Here is a 12,103-nt window from a genome sequence, read left to right on the forward strand (position 1 = left end):
GGACAAATGTCAGTGGATGTTCATGTTTGGAATCATTTTGAAGATGACTGAGGGAATGTGTGGGGGAGACTAAGGGATGAAGGTGAGAGAACAAACAGTATGCTTATTTCTATATGAAAGCCGTAGAAATGAAGAGCGTGGAAATTCGATATGTGAGGGGGAGGAACAATTTTTTTTCTAGGGAGCAGACATGCTTTGTAACAGAGGGATCTAAACAAGATTCAGCTAGGACCTATATAAATATAGCTTACTAATCATGGCCATGTTTATGGAATGTGTGGACAGTGGAAGAAAACACCATGTTCGATGGATAAGGGGAAGGAGCTAGATGAAAGTGAGTGGCATAAATGTCGTCAATGAGGATTTCCCAGACCTTCTCAGTTCTTTGTCAATGACCTATATCCCTCCCCCCAGCCCCGATTTGAAACTATTCCAGCACAGTGTAATGGTTAGGAGTGACGGTCTCTAATCTGGAAAAGAACCAGGTTTTATTCCCCATCCCTCCATATGAACTGGTCACAGTTCTCTCAGAGCTCTCTCAGTCCCACCTACCTCACAAGGTGTCTGTTGTGGAGAGAGGAAAGGAACACGATTGCAAGCTGCTTTGAGAATCCTTAGGGTAGAGAAGAGTGGGGTATAAAAAAAACCCAGGTTGCTTACCTGTAACTGATGATCTTCAAGTGGTCATCTGTGCAGTCACACACATGGGGACTTGCTGCAGGAAACAGATCCATACCTCGGAGTCTCCAATAGCTCGCTTAGAGTGTTTTTTTGGTGCACTTTCTGCTCATCCTGGGGAGCAGGCATCGACTGAGCATGCCTGGAGCGAGTGGGAGGCGCCATTCCCACTCAGTTTCTTCCAGCTGCTACTGACAGTCTACAAAGGTAAAAACCAAGGCAGAAAAAGCCAGCAGAGGGGAAGGCTGCTTGGGCATGTGTGACTGCACAGATGACCACTCGAAGATCATCAGCTACAGGTAAGCAACCTGTTTATCTTCATCATGGTCTCTGTGCAGTCCCACACATGGGTGAATAGCAAGCTGAAAGTCAAAAGGAAGGTGGATGCTGGCAAGAAAAAAACATTTTCATACTTACAATGTATGCATGCACTCACCTGGGGTAATTTCAGTGGAAGATGGACCTGAGGACCGCTTGGCCGAAGGAGGCGTCCCGTCTGGCACAAACATCCAAGGCATAGTGTGAGACGGACGTGGATGGCGAGGACCATGATGCAGCAGCACAGACGTCCTCTAAGGAGACGCCCTCCAGGAAGGCCGAGGAGGTCGAGACTGTTCTAGTCGAGTGAGCCTTAAGGCCTTCAGGTAAAGGTTGCTTAGCAACTTCGTAACACAAACAGATTGCAATGGATACCCACTTAGAGAGTCTCTGGGTAGAAATTTTGCATCCTCTTTGAGGATTGCTGTAGGCCACAAATAAGTTAAGGTCCTTACGGAACGGTTGTGTACGAAAGAGGTAAAAAGACAAAGCTCTTCTGATGTCGAGGGTGTGTAGAGCTCTTTGTCCAGAGTCCTTAGGATCAGGAAAAAACATGGGCAACGAAGTAGAAGTTGAAAGATGAAATTTCAATACAACCTTGGGTAAGAAAGCAGGATCCGCTCTCAAGACCACTTTGTTCCTATGAAAAACTGTATAAGGTGGGTCAGAGCAGAAGGTGCACAAGTCACTGGCCCACTTGCCAGAGGTGAGAGCAACCAACAGGGCAGTCTTCCAAGAGAGAAGATTAAGGTCCACAGTGGCCAAGGGTTCAAACGGGGGTTTCATAAGTTGTGCAAGAACTAACGACAAACTCCAAACTGGCACAATTGGTTTGATAGGAGGGTTAAGGTGCAGCATGCCCTTGAGGAATGATTTGGACAGTCTATGGGAGAAAACAGTCTGACCATCAATAGGCTCATGGAAAGCAGAAATGGCTGAAAGGTGAACCTTTAAAGAAGAATAGCTGAGCCCCGACACCTGTAGAGACAGCAGGTATTCCAGGATCGAAGGGAGAGGTACAGACTCTGGATCAAGTTGTTGAGAGGATGCAAAGCGCTTCCACTTGCACTGGTATGAGCGCCTGGTAGAAGGTTTTCTAGCATTCAGGATAACTTCCACTACTCTCAGTGGTAAAGATGTGGCCGAATTCTCCAAGCTGTAAGTCCTAGAATTTGGGGGTTGTGGTGCCATACCTGGCCGTGATTCTGGGTGAGGAGATCGTCTGCCAGGGGAAGGCGGCAATAAGTGTGATGGGACATTTGAAGGAGTCTCATGAACCACGGTTGCCGTGGCCACCATGGTGCTATCAGTATGCAGTCTGTACCGTCCCGAGCAATTTTGAGTAGAGATCGAGTAATTAGAGGGGCTGGTGGGAAAAGGTAATGAAGAGGACCCCTCCAACTGTGAAGCAAAGCATCGTTGCCTCTCCTGGTATAAAAGAGAGGGCATTTCGAATTGTCCTTCGTAGCAAAAACATCTCCTCTTGGAGTCCCGAAGCATGCAAAGATGCAATGCAAGTAGTGTGGATTGAGGGACCATTCGTGGTTGTCTATCCCTGGAAGGTGAATGGCAGTCAGGTAGATGCTGTTTTTGATGCACCATTCCCAAAGAAGTATGGCTATGCGGCACAGACGGATAGATCTGATACCGCCCTGCTTGTTCACATAGAAAACTGTGGCCATATTGTTGGTTGTGATCTGAACATGTTGGTTGCTTGATTGAAGAGCCCTGTGAACAGCTATGAGTTCTAGGCAGTTTATATGCATAGCCCTCTTGGGTGCAGTCCACAGACCCCTGACAGTCTTGTCCTCTAAGTGGGCTCCCCATCCCCACTTGGAGGCATCTGTAGTCACGATGACAGACGGAGGAGAAAGAACAAAGGGCATTCTGCAAATTACATTGTCTGGTACTGTCCATCAGACAAGGGAGAGCTGAACCCTCTGAGGTACTGTGAGAATAGTATTCTGTGGTTGTACGTGTGGATGGTAGGCACGAACAAACCAAAGCTGGAGAGGCTGTATGCGCAGTCTTGCGAATCGAAGAACAGAGGTTGTTGTGGCCATGAGGCCCAGAAGTCGTTGGATGGTGATTGCAGGTTGCGTTGGGGCACGTATGACCTCCTGGGCCAAGGACAGAATAGTGTGGACACGATCCCTGGGAAGAAAAATGAGGTGAGGAGCGGTGCAGAGACGAGCACCTATAAACTGTAGGTCCTGAGTTGGGGTAAGGTGAGATTTGGTAGCATTCACACACAGGCCCAGGGAGGCAAGAAGAGAGAGAGTTGTTTTGAGATTCTTCGCCAGTTGATGTGCTATGGGAGTGATGAGTAAGCAGTCGTCTATGTACGGGAACACTGGAATGTTGCGAAGATGCAGGGCAGCTGCGACCACTGCCATGCATTTCGTAAACACTCTTGGGGCGGTGGACAGCCTGAACAGGAGGGATTGATACTGGAAGTGATGTTGTCCCATAGCAAAGTGAAGATATTTGCGGTGCTGAGGTCTGATGGTCACATGGAAATAAGCGTCCTGGAGATCCAGGGATGCCATCCAGGAATCCTGTGGAATTAAGGGTAGGATGGATTGGATGGAGATCATTCTGAATTTCTTGTAGACTATCCGCTTGTTTAGTCTCCTGAGATCCAGAATGGGTTGCTTGCCCCCATCCCTCTTGGGCACCAGGAAATATCGTGAGTAGAAACCTGTCCCCTGATGGTGTGGAGGAACAGGTTCTATGGCATTTTTTTGGAGCAGGTCCAGAATCTCTTGTTTGAGATGAGGGAATGGTGGAGTAACAGTGAAATAGTGGTGGTGAGGTGGCAAAACGAATTCGATTGTGTAACCTAGGCGGATTATGGTGAGCACCCAAGAGTCCGTGGTGATTGAGCTCCAGGTTGGGTAGAACGGGAAAAAACGTGTTTGATAACAGGGATTCAGCTGTTGGGTGAGATGCAGAGGGGAGTCAAAGAGACTGCTTGGCTGGCTGGGAAGACTTCTTTGTCTGCTGAGAGCGTGGCCTCTGTTGAAAGGGTTGCTTTTGCTGAGAGGGTTTCCTCTTCCAGTAATCGGATTGCTTAGGAGAGCGTTGACGCCTCTGAAAAGATGGTCTCCAGGGCTTGGGTCGATTGAACTGCTGAGAGGCTGGCTGAGAGACTCCAAGATGCTTCTCCGCTTGCGGCCGTCATCTACCGAAGTGAGGACTTCATCAGTGGATGCATGAAAGAGGCCAAGGCCATCAAAAGGTAGGTATTCTATTTTTGTTTGATGTCAGGTTGCAGGTTTGTGGATCTTAGCCAAGTATGTCGACGCAGTGCCACCGATGAAGCGAAAACTCTAGATGAGCAGGAAACGGCATGTCTAATGGTGTTAATCTGCTGTTTAGAAACTCGTGAGAGCTCAGAGACTAAGTTGGATGCGACTCTCTGAGAAGTTTCAGGCAGAGAAGGAAGGAGAGGAGTAAATTGGTTGGCGAGATTAAATGTATATGCAGAAAAATAAGCCATGTAATTGTTAAGTTTGGAATTAGTAGAGGCAAGGTTGTAAATCTTGCGAGCCAGGGTCTCCAACTTCCAGCCCTCATGATCAGAAGGAGTAGGATGTTTGGATGGTTTGGCTTTAGTCACTGAGTGCACGATGATAGAGTTTGGAGCAGGATGGGAAGCTAAAAATTTAGATTCTGGAGCGTGTACTCTGTACAGGGAGTCAAAGTGCTTCGAGGTAGGTGGAATCGAAGCAGGTTTGTCACAGGCCTCACGCAGCCCGTCCAAGTGCACTGGCAACATAGGTAGGAGTGACCCCGCTGGGAAATCCACCTGAACCAGATTGTGGACTATGTCAGAAACCTTGGATGAGTCGGAAGGAAGAGTAACATTCAAGGCTTCAGCCATGGTAGTAATCAGATTAAGGTAGGCCTTCGAACCGTCTGATGGAGAGAGACGGGCTGGATGTGTGGAATTGGAGGCAGGAGAGCCAGGAGGATCTTCGGAGTCAGAAGAGCCAGAGCTGTCCCCGTCGGATTGGGATTCCTCGGTTGCGGGAGAGATCAGAGGCTTGGTAGGTGCAGATGTGGATGCACGTTCCTCAGAAGGTTTAGACTGTAATTGTAAGGCAGTCGAAGTCATGGCTTATGTAGAGGTCGTGGCAGAAGATATGGTGGCGGAAGCTGTTCGGGGTATAAAAGATTCCTGGTACCAAAGAGGTTCACGGACTCGAAGGGCTTCACAGTCTCAAGATGAGAGATACTCTGGGTCTCGGGTTTGAGAAGGCTCATGGTACCAAGGAGATTCAAAGCCACGGATTCGAGGTGTTGATAAATCGCGGTCTCTGTGGGACGCGACCTCTAATTCATGTACCGAGAGCGACGAAAACCCTCATCCGAGGGGGGAACAGGAGTAGCGATGGTAAACTCGGCGGTGTCTGGGAGATGGAGATCTGGAGAGTGAAGAATATTCATATCGACCCCTTTGGTAATAATCCTGGTAGTCGCGGTAGACTGGAGAGCGTGAACAGAAATCATGACGTCGAACCAGTGAGCAAGAGCGGACATGTTGGGTGGAAACCTGTGTCGAAGATTCTCTGTAGAGAGGAGAGACTCTGATGTCTCAAAAGGATCCAGCCTGTAGCAAAGACCGGGGATGATCCTGAGAGAAAGTCGGATCCGAACGGGGGTCAGGCTCGAGGATTTCAAACAGCACCATGCTATGGACCGAGGGCGAACAAGATCGGACCGGTATAACCTCGACTGCAGCTGGGGAGTAAGATGAGGCATGTCGGAAATGACGTCGGAGGGCGCCGAAAGCTCTGGTGGAACTAGACGTTGGATCGGAGCCGAGTGTGTGGAAACCGACGCCATAGATGTCGCTATAGTGGTCGAAGTGGTAACCCTCGGAGAAGTCATCGGGAGTCGACTTTGTTGGATCACGAGATCTCTTCAGAGCCGAGGCTGACGGATCGGTATGGCGAGACTTCTTCGAAGCCTTGTGGCCGGTGTTGGAGTGCTTGGATGCTCTCTTGTCGGACTTATGCTTCTTATGGAGTTGAGGAGCAGCCGAATCTCCCGCTCGGTGTGGGGGAGGCGGCGAATCAGAGCTGGGCATAGCCTGGAGAGATTTTTCAAGCAGGAAACTTTGAAGTCTAGCCACTCGATTTTTTCGTGCCTGTTTACCAAAGTTGGCGCAATGAGGGCAAGTATCTACCCGATGAGATTCACCCAAGCAGAAAAGTCAGTATGAGTGTCCATCTGAAGTAGGGATTTTAGATCCACACCGACACTTTTTGAAAGTAATTTTCCCTTCCAAACACTCCGGACAAGGGAGGGGAGGGAGGGAAGAAAAACAGGGAAAGAAAAGCGCAGAAACAAGGGCTTTGTTTAATTTTACAAGGATGAAAAATGATAGAAGAAAGGAGATAAGAGAAAAGGAGAATATAATACCAAGCAGGAGAAGACGAGCTGAGGAGAGAGGAACGCAGCAAGGTAGGTGTTGTCCAGGTGGTGGAAAGGAAGAAACTGAGTGGGAATGGCGCCTCCCGCTTGCTCCAGGCATGCGCAGTCGATGCCTGCTCCCCAGGGCGAGTGGAAAGCGCGCCAAAAAACGCTCTAGGCGAGCTATTGGAGACTCCAAGGTATGGATCCGTTGCCTGCGGCAAGACCCCATGTATGGGACTGCACAGAGACCACGATGAAGATCCTACTCTTCTTCCATTTCAGTAGAAATTAAAGCCTTATCAGTTATTGAAATCAAGGAATCTTCCACTGCTTATGTACAAATCAGCACCCCCCCCCCCCGGGGCTGTGCCCTAGGCAGCCACTTAGGGCTGCCTAATAGAAGATGAAGAAGAAGACCCCGCCCTTCTATCTGAATCAGTCTCAGAGCGGCTTACAATCTCCTTTATCTCCTTCCCCCACAATAGACACCGTGTGAGGTGGGTAGGGCTGAGAAAGCTGCCCTTTCAAGGACAACTCCTACAATAGCTATGGCTAACTCAAGGCCATTCCAGCAGGTGCAAGTGGAGGAGTGGGGAATCAAAACCCAGTTTTCCCGGATAAGAGTCCGCGCACTTAACCACTACACAAAACTGGCCAGACCTGCCTATGCATTTCTGAGAACAAAGTCATTTCCTGAATACAGAGCTGCTCTCACTCTGTCTGGTATTCAAAGAAGGTTTGTCCTCTTTTCTTCTAATTTCGGATAGCTCTTCTGGACTTAAAGGGAGCAAGCAATTTTTCAGCTTCTGAAATAGGCTTGCCAGCCCTCAGGTCCTAGTGGGGGATTCCCCAATTCTGCAGACTCCTCCCTGCTGCCAGCCCAACCCCAACAGCCATCATGGGCCTTTAAATCTGTGCAGGCTTAAAATAAGTCTGCAAACTGCCTGTGTTTTGGACTTTGTGTGTGCCTTTAAATATGAGCAAGAGGAAAGCTGAATGGGTAGGGCAAGTAGGCAGAGCCATGTAGGTCTTCCTGGTGAGTGTGTGAAGCATGTGCGAAAGGAAGAGATGCAAGCAGAGTCCCTCTGTTTGTTTAGAGAAAAACTTCGCCCCCTAGGCTGCTCTGCTTTCATTTTCCTGTTAGTCTGAAGAAGTTTGTTGAAATACAGCAAAATAGTTACATCCTGTGAGTAAATTGCCCAAGTGAGATCACACTAGTGTGTGCAAGCTGTGTTTTTTTTGGCTGCTTTGTGAGAGTGTGCGTGGAAGTCCAGCTGCTGGGGGAACGAGGAAATGAAGACTACTCAGGGGAATAGAACTGCTGTGTTTTTATTTATTTTAGGGAATGGGAAAGTCTCCTGGTTCCACCCCCAAAGTCTCCCAGCTACACCTCCAAAGTCCCCAGATATTTTCTGCATTGGACCTGGCAACTGTATTCTCAAATGGCATTAACAACTGAGAAACTCACTGATTAATGCTGACACGGTGTCCACCTTTGGATCATAAGAGCATTTCCCTTTCCCTGACTCCAGCGTCTGTGGTTCCACATAGAATATGTAATCCTGGAATAGAAGGCAACAGGTGGATAAATTATCTACATGATCATACAACCTTACCTTTGGTCTTCTTGGCTCCTTTAAACAGGGGGGACACGAAAGTTCATTAGACACAACACACTGCATGCATGAACCACACTGCACACCACTGAAATTACGAACAGCTGAATGTAGGAAGCCCTGGCAGTACAATATGATTCCTCTATGAAGTATGTTCTAAATGAGTTTCCCCTAGTGACTGACTTCATGCATTGCAAGGCAGTGCAAATGATTCCACTCTTGAAGGCAGCTGCCATACCAAGGGGATCAACTGCTTCCATGTAATGGCTGTTTGAGAAACACTAGGTTAGAATGTCCAATGGCTGCCATAAAAGCATGAATGGAAGCTACAGGTATGGAAGTTACTCTAAAAATATCTTTGAAATTGCCTGTTGTTAGCATCCTCCATAACACCTCCATGTCATGCCAGGAACAGCAGTGGTGTCTTCATGGTATTCTAATTGTAGCTGTTTTATCTACCAATCCCACATCAACCACAAGAAATGATAGTGCATAGACATTCACTCAGCATCTAGTGAACCAATTTACAGGCACATCACTTTGTTATTTTCATGCAAGCCTCAAAATAGCTGTCCCATACTCAAGTTGTCAAAGTAACGTTAGTTTGCCCTAAATAAATCTGTTCCATGATTGGAAAATAAATCAAAGACATTAAAATACCATATTCCACAGTCTCTACCTGCATGATGTTATTTTATAAAGCCATGCATTTTTTTTTTTAAAACCCATATTTCTAGTGCTCACCATCTCATGTCCATGTCACCTATCCCATGCATGGTTGGGTTCAAGATTAGGAATGCTGATCTGTGGAATATCTTCACAGAGACCTCTAATTCCTTTGCATGCTCAAGCCTCCTTGTGGACCCACAAATTTCATTATTTTATGTCAAATGAGTGTCAAGAAACTATCACTTTTGTAATACAAGAACACAGCAGTTTCATGTTTCATCACTGTGCCTTACTACTAAATGGAACTTAGCTTCAAATGGTAGCTTATAGGAAATTCCACAGATCATTAGAGAAGTTTTTTGACAGTGTGTGAATGGATGAATACACTCAACTGTTCTTGCAGTTTTCATTAATTTATTATTATAACTGCCTCCTACCCTATAATGAAGGCCCAGGGAAGGAAACGCTATATTCTTATCCCTTCATCTCCACAAGAACTATACACAGGTAGGTCAGTGTGATTTCAATTTGATGGGAAGAAAAACTCAGCAAATTGGCAAAAAACTTGACATGTTTACATAATTATCAGTTTAAGAGATCCTTGATGCACTATGGCCCTGATTCAGTGCTATCCTCTTTGCTGTTTTCTTCAGTCACACATTATGATAACCACTGTCCCCTCTTTGGCATCACAAGGAACATCAGTCAAGATGTCTATAGTCCAGGGGTGGCCAACGGTAGCTCTCTAGATGTTTTTCTGCCTACAACTCCCATCAGCCCCAGCCATTGGCCATGCTGGCTGGGGCTGATGGGAGTTGTAGGCAAAAAACATCTGGAGAGCTACCATTGGCCACCCCTGCATAGTCCACTTCTATATATTAATTAGAAACTCAGCCTTCAAGTGACCTTCAAATAGTCTTCAGGTATTTTATAACAAACCACATCATATCCTTTGCATAAAACAACCACCATTTATGTCCAAACTTATTAGTGTAGGAAATAAGTCCATGTTGCTGTCACTGTATAAAATACAAGTAGCTAAAGGCCACACATGGCAAAGTTTTTATTGACTAAGAGCTCTAGTGCCCTGCCTTTGAAGTTCATCATATTTTCCTTCCTTCTAGAATATCCTTGGTTGTCCTGCAATACCATTCAACTACTTTCCATGTGTTTCCCTACCCATATGCTGGGACTGCCACACAGCAAGAAATTCATATTATAAATCACAGCTGGTGCAGTCAGAGGGCAGGCACCAGAACACCAGCCATGACTAGAGTCTTTAAGCTGAAAAATTCAGTGGAAAACTGCAAAGTAAATGAATGTTCCTGTATCAAATGACCATCTCACTCTAGGACTGACTTAAGAATTGCCTTAATTTGAAAAATGAACAAACACTGATGTGTTTTGATTGTTTAATAGCACATTCTATCCTAAATTAAGAAATTTTTAAAGTCCCACTAATCAGTGGGGAATATTTAAAAACATGCTTATCCCCTCCTATTGAAATAAACAAGATAGAAAGGTCCATAATGTGGGCCAAAACATATCTATTTTCCCCACCATTGATTTCTCATGAGGAATCTCTCTGATATATAAAAATAATCCTGTCAAAGATTTTATTGAAATATCACAAAAATATCAGTATCTAGCAAAGAAAAACACTGAAGTCAGTCAGGATATTTGATTAAACTTCTTTCCTGCCATTAATAATACTGATTTCCCATACTTTCCTTTCCCAAAGCTCTTCTTTTCAATAGAGGTCCATGGGCCATTATCCATAACCTATACTAGAACTGTGGCTCTTTATTAGCAGAGAATGCCCACAAAATGGAAGTGTGAACTTTCTAGGGCCTCTTTCTAACCAGAGGGTCATTGGCTTTATGTTCTCAGAATGGGGTGGCAGGAGAACTGAAAAGGTGAGAAGCACAAGATGCATGGTTCTTCAAATACCTTCACATTGAGTTCAGTCTTTTGTCAGCATCCACCATACTAGGCTGTGCTGAGTAGTGCTGAATCTGTCTTAAAGATGGATTGGATTGGACAGAATAAATCCCTTTCTGTAGTTCCTCTTTCACCTGAGGAATTGCAAAGGTCAGCTGCTTTCAGTGGAATGGGCTGAGTCAGTATCAGTGGCATAGAGACCATTAGAATCAGGATGACTGAACAGGATGAAAGAACACCGAGACTATGAGAATAAAGAATGAGGCACCCCTCATGCTACCTCATACTTGCACAGATACATCCAAAAGTCAAGCCATATCCAAAAACATACAGTTGCTAGCAGAATGTCAGTTTGGCCAGAAAATGCAGAGATCTTACTTTCTGTCTAACCATGCATAGTATCTGAAATATGTTGATTATAGGAAAAGTCCAGTATCAATGACAGAATGCATGTCTCTAACATTACGTTTGTATGGGTTTGTGAGCTACATTTGTCTGAAATTAGAGCTGGACAGTAGAAACTGTAGTCTTGTTCACTGATATCTCTCAAGGCTAATGGTTTCTTTCAGCTGGAGGCACATCTCTTACCTCCTATCTTTCTTGCTCACACAATGCACATCTGCAAATGCACACAGCTGTCTATAAAAAGTGCTTCTAATAAGAACATAGAAAATACTAGAGGTGTAATCTAGATCAAAATTCAGAGTAGAAAAATTTTATAACTAATGATTTTACTACTCTAATTTTTTTTAAAAAATAAAAGCTAATATCTAACAGCAGCAGCACAGGTTCACTTCTGACATGTTCACAAAATCATTTATAGTGTCTAACCAGTCTCACTGTCAGCTTCTCTCCTAAGTTATTGTATAAGTGATTATTTTCCTCACCCACATGGTGTTGTTGGTACTTCAGTGGATGGCTTTTAAAATACTAAAGAATGCTGAGGGTGCTCTTCATTCCAGGAGACAGAAATGTTTGTCAAATGGAAGTCTATTGCTTGAACAAAAGTGTAAATGGACTTCTTCACATGGAACACAAATAAACTGAGTATTTTTAGAATAAATGCCTGTTTCAACTTATAGGAGTCATTCTGTGCTAGTGGAAATTGTGTGCTAGTCACAAACTGAACTTTGCTGGTAATAATATCGGTTCCATCTGCATTCAGATAGGCCAGTTGGGGTACTATATTTGACTGAGTGATACAAAACTGGGCTTCAAGGGCTCAAGATTACAGCAGTATGTGACATGTTGTATTTGCTATCCCCATTTCTTTGGAACTTCCCACCATCTGGTACAACCCACGCTGTTCCCCACCTATTGCGTTAACGACTTGGGAGGTCAATGATGGCAGGATATCACTGAAGACTCCCTTCCTCTTTCTAATGTATGCCAAACACATGTTGCCACGCAAGGGAGTAAGAGGAGGAGGACTGTTCCTGATATTGTTGTCAGCCTGT

At 45.4% G+C, this 12,103-nt stretch overlaps 1 protein-coding gene across 2 annotated transcripts in view; it reads right to left on the bottom strand.

Moving 5' to 3' along the window:
* SEMA3F (semaphorin 3F) overlaps positions 1 to 12,103 on the bottom strand; it is a 209,646-nt gene that overhangs the window by 39,458 nt on the left and 158,085 nt on the right. For both annotated transcript variants that reach the window (XM_060240061.1, XM_060240060.1), the window contains one exon: positions 7,889 to 7,982. In XM_060240061.1, the coding sequence (XP_060096044.1) occupies positions 7,889 to 7,982 (94 nt within the window). The remainder of the gene's footprint in view (positions 1 to 7,888; positions 7,983 to 12,103) is intronic.

Source organism: Heteronotia binoei, chromosome 5 (genome assembly GCF_032191835.1).
Source record: "Heteronotia binoei isolate CCM8104 ecotype False Entrance Well chromosome 5, APGP_CSIRO_Hbin_v1, whole genome shotgun sequence".
Classification (NCBI taxonomy): domain Eukaryota; kingdom Metazoa; phylum Chordata; class Lepidosauria; order Squamata; family Gekkonidae; genus Heteronotia; species Heteronotia binoei.